The sequence below is a fragment of the Grammomys surdaster genome, unplaced genomic scaffold (assembly GCF_004785775.1).
Source record: "Grammomys surdaster isolate TR1022 unplaced genomic scaffold, NIH_TR_1.0 126059, whole genome shotgun sequence".
Classification (NCBI taxonomy): Eukaryota; Metazoa; Chordata; class Mammalia; order Rodentia; family Muridae; genus Grammomys; species Grammomys surdaster.
In genome coordinates, this window is record NW_021620869.1 from 4,123,535 (window position 1) to 4,146,636 (window position 23,102).

Sequence of the window (23,102 nt, forward strand, 5' to 3'; positions counted from 1 at the left end):
ACCTCTATGGGACTTGCATTCATATGCATATACCCACACACATACACAATTAAAAATAATAAAAATAAATCTTTTGTAAAAAGTTAAAAAACACAATTAAAAGACACTACTTTGGGAAGCATAGCCTGTCTTTTAGACCATCCCAGTCAGCTATGAAGGGTCTCATTCCCTTTAAAGAATGTTTTTCTTTTTAATTAAAAAAATTAAATGGTTTGGTGATGGTCTCCTGCAAGCTCTCATGTGGCTGTCATGTGGCTGCCATGTAACCAAACTCAGGCCCCGTAGAAGAGCAGCCAACATTCCTAGCTGCAGAGCTATCTTTCTATCCTCATCCAGCCCTGTTCTCACTGCCTTTTGATGAAGGAACTGGCAACTAAGCAGAGGAAAGAGAAAAAAACTAGATAAAATAAGAACGGAGGCCTGAGAATGTCGGAGACTAAACATTGCAAGGACTGCTGTGGGTCTTGGTGGAGTCAGGAGTCTGAAGGTGCTTGACCAGGTAAACGCGGACAAAATAGAACATCAGAACAAGAGACAGCCAAAAGGAAGCAGAGAAAGGAAGCCAAGAGCTGGTGGCTTGGTCATGGACTCGTGCAAGCTCTCCCCAAGTCGTTCTCACATCAAGTTCTTCTCCACCCACCACTCCAAGTCAGCTGTGTCTATTCTGCCAGGTAAGTGTGCTCCTGATCCTGTGGGGGACAGGAAGAAGACAACCAGGAGCTGTGGCCAATGGAGCATATAATGGCTTTATTTGAAGTAGCACATACTAACCACTTCAACAGGTGAGGGGACTGACGGAGAGGAACGATGGCTCACCTGGTTAAGTGCTTAAGTACCAAAAGTCCCTTAAGAGAGAATGAAGCTTCAAAATATACCCAGGGAAGGCTGCTGCTGTGTGGTGGGCCGCCCACTGATGGTTGCTAAGGCTCCATCCTGCCACCGAGAAAGGCCCACCAACTGAGTAATGGATGAGCAGGGAGATTTTGGGAGATTGTGAATTCTGGCCTGAGGATGAATGGGGTGACAGAAGCCTGTGGAAAGGACACTAGCTACCACCTCCACTCACCAGCTATCCCTCACAACACACAAGATGCAGCGCCAGGTACATGTGTTCATCTTGCTCGCCACAGAGCTTCAGAAGGCAGCCTGGGAGGAGGCTCATGAAAGCCCAGTGCGAGCGCCTGGATGTTTCAGTCTACAAAGCCTGGATGGCTCAGGAGCTTTCTGGGCCAGAGCCAGGGCCAGGAAAAAATGTGTCCACTGGGAAATGGTATTCAGTTACATCCCTAGATACATTCACCTGCTTCTCTTCCACAGGGTGGGAACTGCTTCATGCTATCCCAAGTCTGAACTTTTCCTTTTGGACACACCATGTGGCAGCACCCTGCCTCTGAGGCTTTAAAACAAGGCAGATGGAAGTGACAACAGCTCACACGAATGGCCACCATACCTATGGGGTGCTACCTTCCCTAGCCATAATCCTCCACAAGAAAGATGCCCAGGAATTAAGACAAAGGGGAGCCAAGAATGATGCAGTGGCTATTGGGCATAAAGGAGTGGCTCTTAGCACCCCCTTCAACAACCTCCCTGGGGGGCAGAAGAAAAAAATAGGGTTCCCCCCACTGCCTTCCTATCCCAGCAGGCTGGCTCCACAGATCTTTGGCTCTGGAAATCTTTGATGGAACTCACCTTGGGGCAGGCATTCAGTGTTTAGTGAGCCGATCCCAACTGAAATGCCATTGCAGCCCACAACAGTGTCCTGAATTCTCAAAATGAAGATAGTTCCTTCAGTGTGTGGAGTACATCGAGAGGGGCAGTTGCTGATAGGGTAAAGATGGACCTGGGCGGGGCAGACTGTGAGTGGCTTGATCTCAGCTTGATACTAGTGTTTTATGCTCTGTAACATACCACCAGCTATTTCTACAGCTCCAGCTAGCTGTCACCTTGGAGGCAGGTAAGGGTTTCCCACGACCTTTACTTGCCAAAGGGAAGGAAGCACAGCGGGAAAGACAGTACGGTGGTGGGCAGGGAGTAGCCTTGGCCTAGGCAGTGCCTGCTTTAGATTCTGTAACATTTGACCTCCAAGGGTACCCATCCATTGGTCCTACTGGGCCAGAAAGCCCTTCTATGTCATCACCAATTTCCCACCATCACACATGAGGTCATCAGCCCTGTAGCCACCAGGCTCTGCACAAATGTGACCTCAGTACTCACTTGGCACATGACAAGTTCTAGGGTGGGTACTTCTGTGGGTACATCCCCATGGTAAATGAGGTAGCCCCACGGTGGCAGGGTAGGGGGATGCAGGCCAGTAGGTAGCCTCCTGTGTCAGGCTTCTGGCAACATGGCTGCTCTATAGAGCATGAGGGGAAAGTATAGAACACTATTCTGTGAAGCAGGCAAGCAGAACATGCATCTGGAGAAGCTCATGCCTGCCTGCTGCTCAACTGCCATTTTAGAACCGTTGGAAATCTTAGAAAGAGCTATGTTCTTGGTTCTTCTTGAAATTCAAAACACAGGCAACTCCACCAGACCACGGGAAGCTGAGATAGTTTCCTGTCTCAACTCTTGCCCTGGATGCGCAAAAGGAGGCTATGTGCTCCAGCTTAGCAGGGCAGCCATCAGGCCTAAGCAAGACAAAGGGGTCATTGCACCCTGCCTAAATCAGTTATTTTAAATAGATATGGTACTTCCTACTCAGATCACAGGATTCTGGGTAGCCTTGCATGGCAAGTCTCAGACATTTGTCCTTTTGTTAACCAACCACATAGCCACCTTTACTCCTGGGGTCCCAGGAAGCCCTACCCATAACTCCATAGGTCCTGGGAGAGTCTTCATGGCTCAGCCCTGGAAAGCAGCCTTGGATCCTCAGCCTCACAGACTCTGACAAGTCCTTAGAGAACTGGGCTCCTGGAATGCAGGACAGTGTAAGATACTATGAGGAGTGAGGGCAGATGGAGCCTGCATTTACAAATGCTAATGGCTTAATGCAGAGAACAGACACTTAGCCTGACATGAAGGTAAACAGTGCTCTGGGGTGCCACTAAATTCTGGTGACTGAGCCACGGCAGGTGGTGGCCCTGTCTAGATTGGCATCTTTCTGTCTTCAACATCTTTCTCCTGCCTAAGTTGACATCTCAGAGCCTGAAGGTGTTTGTCAACTGTGCTGGTTGGCTCTTTTGTCAGTTTGACACAAACTTGGTCATCTGGGAAGCCAGAACCTCAACCAAGAAAATGACTCCATCAGATTTGTCCATAGGCAAGCCTGTGGGGGAATTTTCTTGATTAATGATGGACAGGGGGTCCAGGCCACTGTGGGTGGTGTCAACATGGGCAGGAGGACCTAGGAGGTATAATAAGAAAGCAAACTGAGAAAGCCAGAAAGCCACGAGAAGGCAAACCACTCTTCTACGGCCCCTGCTTCAGTTCCTCCTTCCAGGTTCTGGCCTTGGTTGAGTTCCTGCCCTAATTTCCCTGTATGTGATGGACTATAAGCTATAAACTGAAATAAACTCTTTCCTCTCTGGGTTGCTTTCGGTTTTGCTCTTTATTATGGCAACAGAAAGCAAAACAGGACACCAAATTAGTATTTCTTGTTAGGTGAGAAACCAGCCAGTTTCTTTGAAAAATCGAAGCCAGTACCATATAGTCCAGCTGTTCTAGTTCTCATATATATACAAATGAGGTTCACCTGTGCTCACATGTCCTCTGAAGCACTGACCACAGCAGCTGAGACACAGAGGGAAGCTAACTGTCCATCATTGGACCGCTGAGTAAATATAACATCACACACACACGCACAGACACACACACACACACACGCACGCGCAACTGGACACTATTCAGCCATCAGGAAGAAGTGAGGACTGCCATTTTTGACAGGAACAGAACTGAATCTTTTAGTGAGGGAAGCCAGGTACAGAAAGAGAAGCACGTGACCTCAGGCATACATAGGATCTCTCACACTGGCCAACGAAACAGATGAGAACAGGGGCTCGTGATCAAATGGTGAGCAGACAGGGCTGGGAGGAATGGGGAAAGGTTGGAGCTAAGTAACTAAGAGGAACAAGGAATGCTGGCCTGAAATTGCACAGTGGGGCACCAGGGGGCGGGGGGAGAGATAGAGAGGTAACTACAGTACTGTTTAAAGAGAGGGAGGAGTGGTTTTAAATGTTTTCGCCGTAAGCTGTAAGGATAAATGCTTGTAACAGGATGTTTAACCTGACTTTAAACTTTGCACAGAGTATGTCAAATGTCACACAGTGCCCATCTGGCGTGTACAATCCCTATATGTTTTTATGTACTAGTTTAAAAATTAGTTTAGGGCTGACAAGATGACTCAATGGATAAAGGCACCTGTTACCAAGCCTGATGACCTAAGTTCAATTCCTGGGACCTACATGGTAGAAAGAGAGAACCAATTCCAGAAAGTTGACCTCTGACCTCTATAAATGGGTTGTGGCATATTTGCTCCACACACAATAATAATGATAAATAAAAATTTTAAAGAAGGTTAAAAAGAAACAAAGCATCTACTTTCTAGCTGGATCTGGAAAGTTCCAGATCCTTCTGTTGTTTTTGCTTTCTCTCTCTCAGCACCTGCAGTGAAGTCTCTGATAGTGAAGTTTCCCATGACATTTTTTTCCATGGTCTTTCTACCTTCCCCAGTCAGAGAAGATTCCCAGTTAATACACTAGATGACATTATGTTTCCATTAGCAGACCAGGGCTGTGGTTTAATGAGATAACTCCAGTAATGACAGGTCTCAGCCCAGCACTCGGCGAGGTCATGAGCTTTGCAGGTTCTTGCTGGGTACTGCTGACCTGGAGATGCCCTGTGCTGCCCTCAAGGACTCTGGGTAATCCTGAGCCTCTCTTCCAACAAGCATCCTGACAGATCTCCACCCCAGAGATAACAGATGAGAAGCAGAGTTGTGAGGGTCACAATCAAAGGGAGGGCTGCTGTGGAGTCCTGGGCCAGTGTGACAGAGGACTAGGCTCTCAGGTAACTTGGTTACACACCTTGCGAGGTATTCCCTTGCAGCACTCAGGGAAGAACTGAGAGGATGGCCACAAGTTCAAGGCCAGCCAGGCCTATGTAGGATGTTCTATATCAGCCTGGACTACAGAATAAGACTGTATCAAAAACAAAAACAACAACAACAAAACAAACCAAAACTCAAAACTGTTGCATACTATAACCATACAAAAATCAAATCAGGCTACAAGCTGAGGTGAGCCACTCCAGCAAGTCTTCTGCTTGTGAGAAAGCATCCTGAATATGATTGGTTGCTCTGTACTGCCACTTAGCAATTTCTTGTCTCTGAGACACACACAGTTGGGTCCCCCCAATGATGTAAATGTATTCATGTATGTGAACATGTGTGTGCACATTGTGTGTGTGTGTGTGTATTTTGCTTGGGATGGAGCCCAGGGCCTTCCAGAAACAGGTACACCCTACACCATTGAGCCACACCCCTGTGCCACAGAGTACTTTGAAAATACTCCAATGGCCCCTCTCTCCAGGCAGGGGTCCTCCTCTGCCTGTTTTGTCATGGCTGCAGACTATCAGATACACTCAGAGATCTGGCTGGTTTGAAATCAACCCAATTCTCCCAGTCCAGTCTCTGTGTCCTTTAAAGGACGCCTCTCAAGCCATCACGAACAATCAGAGAAAAGATACAATTTGATTCCTTTCTCTCATCTGTAGGGATGAACTCCAGCTTGGCACGGACATAGCTGCAGCCAGCAGAATTATAGAAACCCAAAGAAAAGCCAGGGTAAGGAAGGGCTCTCTAGCCTTGTTTTGAATTCAGACATGAGGAAGAGTGGCAAATCTGACTCAGTTTTTAAAAAATGCATGTTGCCAGGCAATGAGACATTTGCCACAGGAAGTGGGTGGGAATAGAGAACTAGGAAAGGGTGGCGGGCAGGAGGGAGCTCTAGCTTCGCCTAGTGTATCCACATGGCCAGTCTCGGGACCCATTTAGTAAATCAAACACTAGTCTGGATGCTGTTGAGGGAATCTGGGGAAAGTGCATAGCATACATGATCAAGATAGTAATCCTGAGGAGGTGAATGAGCCTTACCTGGTCCATGGGAAGAAATTCAATCCTGAGACTTATGAATCCACAGATATGCAAGCCCTATGGATTAGCTTCTCAGTCTGCTGCCTGCCCTGGGGAGTCTGCCAAATTCTCCAACTGTGAAGGGCAATTCTTTCATGTGTGCATGTATGTGTGTGCCTGTGTGCCACATGTGTATGGGTCTCTGAGGAGGTCAACGAAAGGTGTCCGGTCCCCTGAGGCTGGACTTACAGGCAGTTGTGAGTGGATGTTGTGCATGTGAACCCTCTCGAAGATCAAGCGCTCCTAACCACTAAGCCATCTCAAGCGTCCAATTCCTTTTTTAAGAACTTAGTTTTGTTCATTCTGGTGGTGTCTATGTGTCTGTATATGCATGAACCTGTATGCTTGCCCACACACAGAGGCTTGAACGGACAGCCAAGTGTCTTCCTCTATTGCTCCCCCTTTGTCCTTTTGAGACAGGGTCTTTCGTTGAGCCTGTTTTTTCCAACAGCTAAGCCAGTAGCCAGCAAGCCCCAGCAAGTCCTGTGTCTCTGTTCCTTTCAGCACTGTGATTAGAGGTGTGTACAGCCGTGTGTGTGTGTGTGTGTGTGTGTGTGTGTGTGTGTGTATGTTTTAGGAAGAGGTCCTAGTACTTGCCCAGCAAGTGCTGTTACCCACTTAGCCAACTCTCCAGCTTCATAAGCCAGTTCTTAAAGTCTCTACCAGGAGGGGCTACCCATGGTTTTTGTTTTTCTAACCCTGCGTGGTTATACTGGTTCCATCTAATCCAGTGTCTGAATGTATGCACACATGTATGTATGTGTGTGCATAATATAGGGTTGTATATGTCTGTATATGCATATCTGGGTTCCTAAATTTCATACCCTGATAGAAGCAATGAGGGCCTCACTGGAGAAATGGCTGATTCCCAGCCTGGGACTTAAAAGATAAACTTGGGAAGTCAGGAAAATGCTCAGATGAGGACCAGTGTTGTCAAAGGGCAAACTCCAATCTGAAAGTCATGCAAAGCAAGGATCTGTACGAACTCAGGGTGCTCGGGATTAACCCTGACCACCGGGGTAATCCAGAATGGTCTCTCCACATTATGGCCACTGGGCTCGTGTCTTCAGTTCCTCCTGCAATTTAACTCCTTCTCATCATGGAATGCAACAGGCTTACAGGATCCAAAGATGAAGGCAGGGGCATGACTAGGGATGTTGCTATGTGGACCATAGAACTGGAGCTTGCAGGCCGGAGATGACCTTTTGAGATGCTGTCGGGATGTGGACCCTCCCTGCTGTACAACCCTGAGGCTCTGACCGTGGTCACCTCTCCTTGGCCTGGTGCTAACCATTCCTTTTTTCACATCTATAGCCCATGGTCCTTGCTTCTTCAGAGCCTCCCTGTGCCATCCTGTCTGTGTCTGGTGTCCTGCCAGGCTTCAACTCGCTGTCAGTCTGCACAGTCGAGCAATCACTAAGCTATGCAGGGCAGGCAGTGAGTGCTTTCCCTCAGGGCCCTACTGTGTCTTCCCTGGATCATAATAAATGCAACCTTCATTTAAATACAAACTGCTCAGCTGAGGCTGAAAGCCAATTAGCCCTGAGAACAGGCTGTTCTGATTTTTAACAACCTGTCCCTTCTCCTTTTCCAACTCCTGATTCATTCCTCAGCTTAGCAGAGGAGGCCAGATGTCTCCAAGCAGCCCAGTAGGGCAGAGTAAGAAGTGGTTGGATAAGAACCCCAACTGGTCCCCATTATACCCTGTGTAGCTTGTCTGGGAGTGGGGTGTAGGCATTTCATGCTGTGATGATTGGTTTTAACTGTCAACTTGACACAACCTAGAATCACCTGGGAACAGAGTCTTAACTGAGGCCTTGTCCAGATCAGGTTGGATGGTGCGGGGGTGGGGGGTGGGGGGTGGGGGGGGGTGGAGGATTATCTGGGTTGTTAATTCATGTAGGAAGACCCCTCCTACTGTGGGTGGCATTATTCCCTAGGCAGGAGGTCCTGAATTGTATTAGAGTGGAGAAAATTGAGTTGAGCACAAGCAAGCAAGTGTGCACGCATGTACCCATTTGTCTCTGCTCCGACTGTGGATGTGACGTGGCTAAGATGCGACATTCCTTTCTTAATTTCCCACAGTGATCCCTATAACCTGCAACTGTAAGCCGAATTAACCCCTTTCTTCCCTAAGTTGCTTTTTGTCAGGTTATTTTATCACTACAAATAAATAAATAAATAAATAAATAAATAAATAAACATAAAAATAAAATGTCCATTTCAGAGACTGTCTTCAACAAGTGTGTGGACTACAGACTCTGCTGCAGCAAAGGATCTCACAGAGAAGGCAAAGGCTCTGTCCCCAGAGGGCAGGGAAGGACAGGGTTGCTGATCTCACTTAGTAAGAGAGAAGGGGCAAGGAGGGCCAGAGGGTGAGATAAGTCTGTACCCAAGTTCATGAGGAAAAGTGGAACCTACCCCCATGAACCAGTGCTCTTCATCCTGTGCTCTCCAGCCTCCCTCTACCAGGGAGGTTCTGGAGCTCACATGAGAGCTTTATCATTCCACAGGACATGCCTGGTCTTCAGCAGGAGCCCAGGCAAGACCTGTGCCTTGGAAGACCACAAAGCACACTCTTTGCGAATGATACTGCCCCCCCCTTGTCCTGTGGAGATCCTCCCAAGGGAACCTTCTTCCTGTCTTTTTTCTTTTCTCCACCATGGGTCCCCAGGACTCCTTTTCTTTTCTCCCTGGCACTAGAAGAAAGTGCACAGGGCATCAAGTCTGCACACCTACTATGTGCTGTGCATGGTAATGAAGGAAAAGCGTGTTCTGTAAAATGCCCTCAGTCACCTTCAAAATCCACTCAGACACCAGGCAGACTGTCATAGCTGGGTCATGGTCCATTCACCATGAATCCCCTCCTTGTACTACCAGAGAAAAGTCTAGACAGATCTCTGAGCCTCACTGGCTTGTAGCTGGCTAGATTGTACAGTTTGGAGACCACACAATTCCCCTGAGCTCAGCTGCAGATGGCCACTCTGCTGTGTGGTGGTAGCTGCTGCCTAGGTGACTTCCCAGGGGCTTCTGATGACAGCACTGACTTCTCATGACCTGTAGATGTCAAGGGCCTGAGTCTGGGAAGGAGGCTTAGCATCTCTGCCTTCATACTGCATCTGTCTCCTTTGCTGCCTCAAACTTTGGGTTGAATTCCTATTAGCTCTACACACAGATGGTTCGCAGACTATATGAAAAGCGTTTTGTCCAGGCCATAGTACAGGATGAACTTAACTGACATTTGCCTGGCTGTGACTGTCATTTTGAGAGTAAAGATACCTTCCAGCTACCCTGACTAGAAACTAGGAAAGAAGAGGCAGAGAGAAAAGAGGAGGAGGTGGAGGAGGAGGAGGAGGAAGAAGAAGAGGAGGAGGAGGCCTCGACGGGGTTATCTGAGTTTCTAGAACAGCTTGCTGGTTCCCATAAAAGATGTGAGCATCTCCACCCCTTATCATACCAGTCTCTCTCTTTGTTGACATTCCTTCCCTGACTCCCTGGGCTGAGGAAGTTCTCCTTTTTTTCTGTTCTATGGCCACGAGTCAGAGGCTCTCTTCATCTCTAATGCTCTTCTCTTGAACAGTTTGAGAGCTGAGCTTCTAGACCTGGGTTCTGTAACACTCTAACTCCAGATGGAGCTGGCAGCACGCGTGTGCGTGCGCGTGCACACACACACACTCTCATACACACATACGCACACATACACACACATGCACACACACTCATACACACATATGCACACATGCACACACACTCATACACACATGCATACAAACACACATGCAAACATACACACACATGCACACACACCTATGCTCACCCACCCAACTCACTGTAACTCCATGATGCTCCCAACCCCTCACAATATAGAAGAAATGAAGCCTAGAAAATTTGTCTTCGACAGGCCAAGCTTTGATCCTCGCTCCTGCTGGTGGAAAGACTCTACCAGGGAGAAGCTCCAAGCCTGTTGTGGGGTCCCTGGGGTCTGAGAGACAGTGAGAAAACACTGTGGTAGGAAGAAGAAGGGCCTTTGGGTTGAAAGACCAGATCTCATGGGAGAAAAGTCCAGTGGATGCCACCCTTGGTGGGGCTGTGGGCCACCCCTTCAGTGACAGCCTGCCCCTACAGTCCTGAAGCCTGAGTAGGGTAAGCTGGGCAAAGAGATGGAGAGGACAGCTCTGGCTTGACAGCAGGATGGAAGGAGCCAGCAGGTAGATCCCTGAAGGCCTGGCTTCTGTTACAAGACAGTCACTCAGGGTTCCGGCACTGAATGGGGCTCAACAGTCCCCAGGTGCCTGCATGTGGTTGCTATATGGGTATGTCATCTGAACCCTTCATCTCTTGCTCCTCTGGCACCCATGGCTACCTGGACAGCCATTGAGGACACAGCTCCCACCACCCACATGCTGATGAACATCTGCCAATAACTGGGCTCCCTTTTCCCTCAATCCTTTCCCTTTAGGCTCTGGCTTTCCCCCAGACCCAGTGGCTGATGCCCCAGTATGAAGGAGAGGCCATGTCTCCCAGCCTCCTCTTCTCCTAACAAGACTCACCCTATGGTCTTTTCCCAGTCACACCATAGAGTCTTCCCGATGGTCTCCATGTCCTCCTTGAAGCGGCTGAGGCACAGCTTCTGGATGAGAGTACCATAGTCAGCGTCCTGGCAGGCAGTGACCATGAAGAGATGGTGAGCTGTAAAAAACCAGACAGGGGCTGTTGCCTACTGGCTCTCTCTCTCATTGCCTCTGGTGGCCTCTCACATTGCTCCCCCACCTATTGCCAGCCCATCCCAGGGCCCACAAACACCAGAAATGTGTGTCTGTGTGATCAGGAGATAGCACCTGTCTGAGTTTCATTTTGTTGTCATTAAAGCAACTCAGGGAGGAAGGAACTTAACATGTGTGGTCACATCGTGTCTACAGACAAGAGCAGGGAAAGGTGAATGCATACATGTTCATTTGCTTGTGTTCTACTCAGTTTCTCCGTTCTGACAGAGTTGAGGAACCTCTGCGTAGGGAATGGTGCTGCCCACAGTGGAGTTAAGACAACCACTCACAGACATGCCCACGGGCCAACCCAATGTAGAAGAGAGTTCCTGCTCAGGCAATTCTATGTCGTGTCAGGTTGATAACCAAAAACTACTAACACTGTGCTTTGGAAAGGCAGCAAGCACAACTGACTAGGATTGAGCCTAGGCCTGACAACTTCCAAACAAGGGCTGACCTGAGTCAGGTGGTGATCTAAACATGATGGGGGGAACCACTGTAGCTCCAGGGTAGATTGCAGGAGAGGGTCCTGGTCCACCTTGTTAATTTAGCACCTGGAGGTGTACCACACTACCCAGCCCTGGGTATATTACCTGTGCCTGGGTATTTAGCAACCCTAAACCAAGATGGCAAATTGTAATATGAACTGTGTCTTTCCTCTTCTGTCTGATGAAAATATGAGATCAAAAATAATCCCCGAAACTCCACATTGCATGAACTTGAAGGTGACCTGTTTTCCCGGGAGCTAAACACTAGCTGTGTTGATGTAGGCTGATGGAGAAGGCTTCTTTCCCTGGTTCCTGTCCTCAAATCTGCGTGGTTTCTTTGGGTAGAAAGTTCATCCTCATCTCTGTGAGGGAAAGTACAGTCATCACATCCTTTACTCAGAGTCTGGTTCCTTAGCTCCCTATCCCTCCCTCTCCCAGATCACACTGGGCATCTTCTCCTGATGTGGTCCAGCTCCATTCATCAGCCTAGTCCTTATTTCTAGAAGGGGCTCAGTACAGGGATCCAGTACTGCACAGGGCACTGTGGGATTCTTGCTGGTCCTTAGAAGAGAGATGTGGGATGGGGGAAAGCCTGATCTTGTTTAACATCCTGTCTCAGGAGAATATCAAGTTTTTCCTCTCTGCTCTGGGGGATCAGGGAGCCCACTACAGCACATGGGCAGAGTGACCCAAGGACTCAGCCCAGGTCCCAGGCTCAGGAACATGGCCTGGAGAGGTTAGAGACATGGCCTGTAGGCTCCAGACAGCACAGGGGAGCCAAAGCTGGGCTCTTCTGAACTGTTGGCTCCCCCACATTCTGATGAAGGGTGATCCTATCATGACTACCTATTTACTGATGAGAAAACCAAAGTCTCACATCAGAAAATAGTTGAAGTCTCAGCATCAAAGGTGGTGCAGACCAGAGATGATTTGGTCCTGGCTCTCACAGCCCAAGATGTGGCTCTGGCGCTGCCTGGCTAGAGATGAGACCTCAGAGAAGCTTGGAGTGAAGTCAAAGGGCTCCTTTGAGGTTGTCATAGTGGGGCAGGTAAGGAGCACAGAGCACAGGAGCAAAGAGAGGGTGGAGAACAAAGGGACAGGAGGGTACCATCCACAGCCAGGAGAGGGACAGTATTGAGTGGACCATTGGAAGGATGCAGATCTGGCATGTGCCAGCCCAGACCCCAATACTGAGGCCACGGACACAGCAGAAGCACCGAGTAGCTCATAGAGAGCCAGAGGTTTCAAGTTGGGAGAAGAATGGGAGAAGAAAGAGTCCTGATCCTAGGGACAGAGGCATCAGCTGCCCGACAAGGACAGACGGACCCAGGGAACAGGAGATAGCCATGGGGGCTGGAGCCCAGCTATGCAGCAGAAACTGAGCATCCCCTAAAAAGCAATCTCTATGTTCACGTGCTTGTCCCATCATGGTCTAGGGTAAAGAGCTGGCATAGGACTAAGTCTGGACAGGGTACCCAGCGTGGTTAGAGCCAGTGCTTCTGAAGCTGGGGCACTGTGGCACAGAGGAAGAATTCACCAAAGTGGCACACAGTGAATTCTCTGGGAAGTGAGCTAGGCATGGAGGCATGGGGACCATCTTTGTATGGTAATAACAGACTTTAGATCATGTATCTTGACAATGAGGCGAAAGCAATAAAACTGAAGCCCTATGTTTAATTAAAAATAAAAAAGCCAAATAGCACACCAGAGCCCTGTTCCCAGCAGCGTGTGGAGCCATGGGAGGTCTGGTGGCAGAGCTCTGCAAACCTGGGCTTTCTCTCCCTGCAGGTGGACGTGCCACCAGGCTAGTGCTTGCTGGCCTGAGACTCCCCACAGGCATCACTAACTGATAGGTCTAGACTGGGTAAGGTAGGATACCCCTGGAGGCCAGCCGCTCAGGAAGGCGTTGAAGAAGGTTGTGTCTGAATGGTAGGCTTGGCACAGGGATGGCCACAACTCTGAGCTGGGGCTGGTGAGAAAGGGAGCTAGGTGCTGGTACACACCAGAGTCCTGAGAACAAAGCTGAGACCGGGGGAATTTTAGGAAAAGCTTTACGGAGTAGTCGTGGGTGGAGACCTGTTCAGGAGATAGGCTGGCAGAGGGGAATCGCTCATGCGAGGCACTCCACAGCCGTCAGTGAGAGACCTCCGCTCTTGAGGGACCACGGAGGGGCTGCTGCAAGTTTTCTGGGTCCAACCCAGAGTCCTAGGAAACGCAGAAGCCAGCAAGGCACCGCCCCCGCTCCCAACAAAGCACCGCCCCCACTCCCCAGCAAGTCTCTGTACTTGACCTCACAAAGCACCCAGTGCACGGATGCTCAGCCACCAGCCACGTGAGCACAGGGAGTGCACCTGGGGGACCTGGCAGCCAGCTGTGCAGACTTGATGATCATGTCAGCAATGGTGGAGACCGGGGAAGGGGTAACTTACCACCGCTGTCCCACCAGAATCCCCTGTGGAAGCCTTCCTGTGATGGACAGGAAGCGTCAAGTATACAGCAAGCTCCCGTGGCTGGGATGAGACCTCGTGTGAGTGTCAAGGGTCCTCTCTCCATTTATCCCCTATACTTTATGGCTCCTGGCACCCAGACCTGCTTTGCACCTCATATGACCCCTCCTCTCATGAACTTCATGCCCCAAGCTGTCCTCCTCCAGCTGCCCAAAGCTGTAGGAAGCCAGCATATCCTCCACAGCCACAGGCACAGCCACATCCGGGGTGCTCAGGGTGAGAGGGCAAAGGCTCTTTTTTTTTTTTTAAACCACTTTTGCCCTGCTTTCACCTCCCACTCCTTTCTGACTCACACAGGGACAGTCATCCCCAGCACCCAGCAGGGTGGCACATAAATTTCCATCAAATGCCTGAGATACCCACACATCACTGCCAGGAAACACTGCTGGGAAGCCAGGGTACTTGGGGCATTGCCAGTGCAGGGGACTGGCCAGACAATGGCAAGGATCAAGAGTGACTTGACCTTCCCTCGTGTTCTGGAGGAGTCAGTTTTAGGGCAGAGAAGGGGATGCCTCAGGGAAGGTTCTGGACGCCATGCATTAGACGCCAATGTGTGCTGATGTCGGCACCAAGGGGATCAGCTAAAGAGACCTGGTGTCTCCAAGTCCCCTGTGAAGAGGCCAGGGAGAGGGATCAGGAGACGCACACCTGTCCTGTGTCCATGACACAGGAGAGGCTGTATGGCCTCTGTGGAGAGATAGTTCCCAACAGAAAAGGGTGCTACAAGGCTGGGGGCCCAGAAGGACCAACCATGTCCCGACCTCCACACTCCCAGGGGAATGATCCCTCTCCCCTGCCCCCAGCTCTCTGCCTTCAAGACAAAGATCTCTTGGCTAGTTTTAGGGCCTCCCTGGTCTCTCTGCAGAGCTGACCCTACCTGACCTGGTCCCTGGTCCTGTACCTCCCATTTTTCCTGATTGCCCCTCCACCTCCCAAGCAGGGGGACCCGCTCTGTCCATCCCCATCATCCTTCTGCTAGACTCATAGACTCATCCTTTCCTGCCTTGGGTATTTGGACTGGCGCCGCGGGCAGCTCTACAGGCAGAGAGTAGCTTCATTTTGTAATCAGAAGAGTGCTCTAATCTCTCATAAAGAACAAGCAACAACAGACAGTAAAACGGCCCCAAACTTTTAAGTTTACCCTTTGGAGTCAAAAGGCCTGTTCCGTGTGCTGGCCAATGAAACCACTGGGGACTGCTGCCTTCTGAAACCCAGACAGAGGCAATACTGCTCCCTCAGCGGCCTGTCAAGACAGGCATGCCCCTAGGCTGTGCATAACTTAAGAATTCACCATCGCCCCTCAGCTTCTTCTCTCTACTACTGGAAAATAACCCAACTGAGCACAAATAGCATCGTATACAGAGAGAAGCCATCATGGGTGGACAACCTCAGAGTGCTGGGGCTGGCCACCATCCTGGAGCGTGCCTGCCTTAGAAACTCTGGAGATGTGGGCTCAGGACTTCTCAGTTAGCAGTAACCCCCCCAGGGTTAGGGCAACCTCTGTCCTCAGAGACACTGGGACTCTAGGATAATGATGACGGTCTCTGTCATATCACAGTGATGCCCAGCAGTAACCAGGCACCTGGGAGCAGCATTTGCTCTCAGTGACAAATGGCTCCCACCAAGGAGGCAAAGAGAGCGAGGTCATCCTGAGAGCATGAGGGTAGGCTGAGAGCAATCCTCTGCACCAGCTCTCCCCCCACACCAGGTCTTCAGGGCATCTTCTGTCTGTGTGGGTGGCTCTGACATCCCTGTAGCTCATCCTACACAGTCCCAGGAGAACAAAAGGTTTTCATTGTTTGACACTAATGTTGGCACCTCAGGCTTTTTTTTTTTTTTTAAAGAGGTCTGTCTGGAACCTTTTACTGAGTGGAGGATGTAGAATGTTTATCTTGGCAGCCCAAGGTCTGTCTCAAGATTAGACCACCTTCTAGGACACAAAGCACGTCTTAACAAATGTAAAAGAATTGAGCATTTTCTAGTGTCTTATCTGATCACAGTGAAATAAAACTAGAAATAAGTAACAAAATCAATCACAGAAACTACTCAATTATTCGAACTGAAGAACAAGCACACTTTTACATACCTGTCCTGTAGACTTACTGATTGCTCAACCTCTAGTCTGACTACTAGGGGAGGCAGAGGCAGGTGGATTTCTATAAATTACAGACCAACAAGGGCTACATAGTAAGACTTGCTTAAAATAAAAAATAAAACTATAGTCCACTTTTCCTGGTGAGCATAGACATGAAAATGCTCAACCAAATACCTCTATATAGAATTCAAGGACACCAAGAAGATGTGGGTCATGACCAAGGTGACCAGGGGCTGCAAGGTTGCTTCGGCATACAAAAACCAAAGAATGTAACACAACATAGAAGCACTCTGTAGGGGCGCCGGGGAGGGGGGAGGGAGGAAGAGAAGGAGGGAGGGCGGGAGGGAGGGAGGGAGGGAGAGAGAGAGAGAGAGAGAGAGAGAGAGAGAGAGAGAGAGAGAGCTAGCTCAGCAGTTCAATTCCCAGCACCTACATGGTGGCTCGCAACCATTGGTAATGGGTTCCGTTGCCCTCTTCTGGTGTGTCTGAAGACAGTTACAGTGTACTCATATAAAATAAATAAGTAAATCTTAGAAAGAAAGAAAGAGAGAGAGAGAAAGAAAGAAGCACATTGTAGGACACAGATCACTTGATCACCTCTGAAGAGGCAGAAAAGGCCTTTGAGAACGTTCAGTGATACTTCATGAGGGAACTAAGAACAGAAGGAGTGGATTGTAACAAGATGGGCAGTATTCAGTAAACCACAGACAGGGACAGCAAAAGCCTCTCCTCCAATGTCAGAACAAGATTGTAACAAGATGGGCAGTATTCAGTAAACCACAGACAGGGACAGTGAAAGCCTCTCCTCCAATGTCAGAACAAGACTGTAACAAGATGGGCAGTATTTAGTAAACCACAGACAGGGACAGTGAAAGCCTCTCCTCCAATGTCAGAACAAGATTGTAACAAGATGGGCAGTATTCAGTAAACCACAGACAGGGACAGTGAAAGCCTCTCCTCCAATGGCAGAATAAGGGAAATATGCTCACTCTTCTTTTTTCTGTATCTGTCTGTGTGTATATACACATGACATGTGAAGATGCATGTGTCCAGAGCATGCATATACACACACAAGCATACACGTGTACATGCACACACATATACAGTTACATGCTTATACACATATGCATGCACACATGAGCACACACATATACACAAGCATGCACATGTGTACATACACACAGGCACATGCATGCACGCACACGCACACAGATATATTCATGTATGAAGTGGCTGTGTGTGGAGGTCAGAGAAGAATGCTTGGGATGATTTCTTTCTGGATATCTTGTGGGCTCCAGAGATCAAACACTGCATCTGAGGCACACACAACACAAATGCCTCTGAGGGGCCTCCTGCAGCTCCTGTTCACTATAGCACTTAAACTCAGAGAAAGAAACAAAGATACAAACAGGAAAGAAGTCTAAATAGCCCTATTTGCAGCTGACATAAACCTATACTTAAAGACCCCGACTACTCCTCAGAAAACTCCTAGATCTTACCCATACTTTCAGCAAAGCACCAGGAAGCAAAGGCAGCACACAACTCAGTAGCCTCCCTCGATACCAACAATCAAAATTCTATCCTTGTGTCAAAAAAGAAAGAAAGAAAGAAAGAAAGAAAGAAAGAAAGAAAGAAAGGAAGGAAGGAAAATAAAAAGAAAGGAAGAAATGTAAAAAACAAACCAAACCAACCAAAACCAAACCAAACCAACAATCAAAACCACCAAAATCAAAAAACAAAGAAAGGAAGAAAAAAAAAATCCTATCCCTGTGTCAAAAAAAATTAAAAAACAAACAAACAAAAAACCACAAAACAAAACAAAAAGTGCCAAAATTAAACAAAACAAAACAAACAAACAAAAGCCCCAAAACTCGAAAGGAAGAAAGGAAGGAAGGACGGACGAACAAGATATCTTCTACAAGTAGTAAACAATGGGAAACAGAAAATAAAATCCTAAGTGCAGTTCTTATGTTTGTTTGTTTGTTTGTTTTTCTGAGACAGAGTTTCTCTGTATAGCCTTGGCTATCCTGGAACTCACTATGTAGACCAGGCTGGCCTCAAATTCGCTGAGATCCATCTGCCCCTGCCTTCTGAGTGCTGGGATTAAAGGTGTGTGCCACCATGTCCAGCTCCCAAGCACAGTCTTAAAACCAGAAAAGCTCAGAGAATGCTGACAGTGCCCTAGGTCCCACTGGGCCCTGCATGGGGGCAGAATCCTCACAATCGTCCCAAGGTATGTGGCCTTGGGCCACCTTCATTCTGGTGAGGAGCCTAGATGATAGGAAGTGGCCAGCCAAGGTCACTAGACCCAGGCCAGAAAATGCAATGTGTCCTCCTAGTCCTTGGAAACATCAGATGCTACCTGGGTCTCAATGCTGCTGGGAGAGGGAAGGTTAACCTTCTCCCAGGGATGAGCCCCTTCCTGCTTATCCAATACAAAGTGGTCCTCCGAGAAAACCATATACACACATAAACAGCAAAATCAAACTCAGTAGGTTGTACTTACATAATTGTGCACACATGTACATAAACTACACACACACACACACGTGTGACAGTAATTTTAAAAAAGTATCAATTTGAGATGGGGAGGACATGGAGGGGCTTTGAGGGAGGGGGACTTGGGAGGGGCTGGAGGGAGGAAAGGGAAGGTGCAAAGTGATGTAATTCTATTTTAATTAAAACCGTGAAAAACTTTTTAAAAAGATTCAAAGAAGAGCCACCAGCAAGGGATTTAAGCAATCTAAGGCTTAGAAGTGATAAGTCACCACTGACGACGTGCGGTTCCACCCACAGAGTAATGGATGGTTCCTTCAGGACCGCTGCTGTTCACAGCTGCCAACCCAGAAAATAATGGTTGCTGGTGAGGAGGAGGGTCTGTGCGCTGTGGGCGCTGTGAGGTGGTGGGCGAGGCTGTGGTGGAAAGCAGCACAGTGGTTCCTAAAAGATTCAAAGACAGAATCACCACAGGATGCAGCGTGCTGCGACCCTTCTGAGTGAATGAATAGCTTAGGGAACTGAAAGAGGCGGAGACTCAAAGAGGCGTTTGCATATCACATGACCAACAGGAACCAAGAAACCGGGCCACATTTCCCTGGATGGAGACACAATCCGGTTGCGGTATGTCTATACAGTGGAGAGGTCTCTTTGACCTTCCAGAAGATGGAAAGATTGACTCACACTGAAATTTGAATGAATCTTGAAAACATACGCTGAAGGTAAATTCCACACGATTCTATTCTATAAGGTACCACTGAGGCTGAGATAGAGCATAGAGTGGCGGCTAGTGGCTGGGAGATGATGGAAGAGGGCGTCAGTGTTTAATGAGAACAGAGGTTCAGGCATTCTGGGTGTTTCTGAGCTGAAGACTCAATGAATGTTCTTAAGCACATTTAGCTGTACACTTGAAAGTGAACTCCAGAAGTACTTTAGAGAACTTGGTTAATAACTTGACCGGATGTGAAATAAACTAAGAGACATGCTTCTAGGAGGGTCTGTGTGGGGATTTTTTTTTTTTTTCCAAAAGGGATAACTGGGGAGAGAAAAGTCTCCCCTCAGAGTGAACAGTGTCTTCCAGCTGTGGCTCAGATATAAAGAGATGCTATCGAAAGCCACCTTTTGCTCACCTGCCTTCCATTCTTGCTGGTATGCACATCTACTCTGCTGCCTACTCCCTGATCACCATCTTTCATGGACATCAGCCTCCAGTTTCTTTGGCTTTCTACAGTGGACTGAAGACCAGGGACTCTCCAGGGATTGTCTAGGCCTTCAGTACCAGACTGGGAGACTGTTGAGGCACCCAGCCTTGTGAACTACGTAGCTATCAGGTTCTCAGTCTCTTTTGGTATGCAGTCAGTTGTTGCTGTACTACCCAACCCACATGGAGCACATCAATCTAGCAAGTTCCCTTTCACAGTATGTATTCATTCTACCTGTTCTGCTCCCCTAGAGAGCTGTGACTAAGATAAGCACAATTAAAAATAAAATGTCAAAAGCAACGTGTGGGAGGAGGAGGTGGTACTCTGAGTTGGCTGCAGCAGTGACTGACAGGGCTTATCTGTCTCCTGCACACAAGACTTAGGGAGAGGAAGAATGGATCGCTCCCAAGTGTGAGGTCTCTGAAGCTCACAGATCTGGACAAGTGACGTGAACAAGGACACAGAGGACTAAGTTTTTAAACTAACACAAGGAACACCATTTGTGTGAGGGAGTGTGCTCTGTCAGTCCCCTGCTTGGCTGAATTTTGTTAAGTTTTTGTCTGTCTTGTGCCTGATGTTGGTATCTTCAGAATTTTTCTGTTTGTGGTTTCCTATTTCCTCTTTGACATAGAAAGCATTTGGAAAAATGGTCTTTAAAAACGGTGGTTGGGAGTTTTAGTCAAATGGCTGGAATCAACAGAAAACGGTGTTGTGGACTGAGTAGGCCATGACCATTCCCAAAAGTCAATATGTAAGGCTCAGGAGACACCTCAAGGTTATTCTAAGTGGGGGGCCATGGCAGATCTGTTGTCCCAACCATGGTGTAGTAAAAAGCAGTAGTGAATGTCTGGGATCCCCAAAGCCTGACCAATGAGAGTTTTAAAATCTGTTTACCAAATGCTTTCTGTGTCAAAGAGGAACTAAAAACCACAAACAGAAAAAATCTGAAGATGTCCACAGCAGGCACGAGACAGAGGAAGCCTCACAGAACTCAGCCAAGCAGGGCACTGAGCAATGCTCACTCACACAAGTGGATAAGGCACTCAAAGAAAATTGATCGGGTGCTCGCCAGCACTGACTCTTCAGAGGGAAAGTCATGAGGAACACCAGGCAATGTCCGTCCTGGTCCTGAAACATAAAAACACCAGCTCACGAGACTGGACCAAGAAGGTCCCCATACATATGGAAGGAGTTAGAGACATGACATACCTTACACAGAACTCCTAGACATGCAATGGACTTGTAGCTTTACAGACGGAGCACATGCTATCCTGACATGTCGAAGACGAGAGAACAAAGGTGCTCCCTTAATCTCTGTTTTGGAGTTTGGACACAGCATATCCTGGTGGCGGATGCTGAAGGCCCAGCACAACAGTACTGAGGCGTGGCTTTTGGCTCTTGGGGTTCTATTTTAATCGACTCTTGGGAGGTAATTGTAACTTTGAAAGGAGTAGATCCTTAGGGCTTAGATTCTGTCCCTGGCTCCTTTCCTCCTCACCCTCTGCCCTGCACCCCCGTGGCCTCCTTTCTGCCATGAGCTGGGAAGCCGTGTGTAATCACATGTTCCTGCAGCCATCCTCTGCCTACCCCAGTGCAGAGGTAAGACGGCCAAATGACCTCAGACTGGGACCTCTAAGAACCTGAGCCAGAATAAACTCCTATTCTGTTTACTAGGTTTTGTCAAGTGTTTTGTCCCAGGGATGAAACATTGGCTGTGTTTTATGTCAACTTGTCACAAGTTAGAGTCATTGGAGAAGAGGGAACCTCAAGTGAGGAAATGCTTCACCGGACTTACCTGTGGACAAGCCTGTGGGGCATCTTCCTGATTTCCTGATCCATGTGGAAGTGCTAGCTTATTGTGGGCAAGGCCATCCCTGAGTTGGTGGCCCTAAGAGTCATAAGAAAACAGGCCAAGCAAGCCCTGGAGAGCAAGTCAGTAGAGCAGCATGGCTCCCTGTCCCCTGAGCCAGCTCCTGCCTCCAGGTTCCTGCCTTGTGTTCCAGCCTTGACTTGCCTGGATGATGGACCAGACTACAGGCTGTAAGATGAAGTGCACCCTTGCCTCTCCATGTTGCTCTTGGTCATAGTGTTCATCGCAGGGCACACTATACAGCATTGGTTGTTCCGCTGAGATTGAGGGCTGATTGGAGACCATGCTTGCTGCCTGAGAGACTGGACCGCTAACTGCTAATTCAGCAAAGGGTCCAAATTCAAAATCTGAAGTATGATTTCTACTCAGTGGGGGGATGCTCCCACCAAAGAGTCACTGGGGGGAATCTTAAGACAAACTATGGTATGTCAGGAACTCCCTGCAAAATATGATGTGAGGAAATCAACAGACGTCACTACAAAGAAGACACACGCTCCCAAGCAGAAAGACAGGCATGGAAACCTCTCCATGGTAGTCAGCCACAGTCCTGGCCTGGAGGGAGAAGTGACGACTCTCAGGTCCTGCAGGAACTGTGTCATCCTGCTTTGGTACTCAGGGTTAGAAGTGATGTTGACAACGATTCCTGTGGAAGGGAACTTCTGTCCTCAAGGATAAAGCCACAGAGGAAAGTGGAAAGCAACCCCACTTAGGAATAATGAATAGCAAAGGCCCCTTTGGGCAGTTTGGGCAGAACAAACAGGAGCCCCTCGGGCAGTTCATCCAAGAAGGGAGAAGGTACCTGGTGGCTGTCTCTATTATCAGTCTCAGCAGGCTGCTCTGTATGTTCTTCCCTAATGTGACAAAACATTTCATCTGTGGAGAGACTGAGCATCTTCCATCCTCCCGTCCTATGTTCATTTCTATAAGGCAATGAGATGAAAAGTCCCCACACCACAAGAGTAAGGCAGATGGTTCACAGAATTACTCCACAGCCTACAGCAGAGGAAGGCTGCTGTGACCAGCTCCCTCCTCCAGTGTAAGAACAAACCAAAAACCGTGAAGCCAGGAACTAGTTGGAACTGGCATAGTGACCTGTTTGGAAACCTTGGGAAAGAAGCTCAAATAGTAAACAAGAAACTCAACGGGAATGGAGACAGCGCCCCCAGGACACACACAGTGTCTATTGGGCCTGAGGACACGGCTCGGTAGGCAAAGGTGCTCATCAGCAAACCTGAAGACCCGAACTCATTCCCAGGACATACACAGCTGAAAGAGAGCACCAAATCCTTCTGCAAGTTGCCCTCTACCTCCACTTGTGAACCGTGACATACTTGCCTACACATACACATGCAAGCAAATAAATACATTTCTTTTAAAAAGGGTGGTTTTTAGCTTAGGCTCAGTCAGATAGGAACACATTGAGGGAGTGCATTCCATTTGTAGCAACAGACAAAAACACAAGACTCCGAAGTGGTAACCCTCAGAGAGAGGCCACTCCATGACGCCTTGGTTGAAGATGTAGTGGAGGTATGGTTTCTTGAGCAGGGGCTCTCA

The 23,102-nt window shown here is 48.4% G+C and overlaps 1 protein-coding gene across 1 annotated transcript in view; it reads right to left on the reverse strand.

The window, feature by feature from the left end:
* Ramp1 (receptor activity modifying protein 1) overlaps nt 1-23,102 on the reverse strand; it is a 47,789-nt gene that overhangs the window by 18,886 nt on the left and 5,801 nt on the right. The window contains exon 2 of the mRNA XM_028755357.1: nt 10,678-10,816. Within this exon, the coding sequence (XP_028611190.1) occupies nt 10,678-10,816 (139 nt within the window). The remainder of the gene's footprint in view (nt 1-10,677; nt 10,817-23,102) is intronic.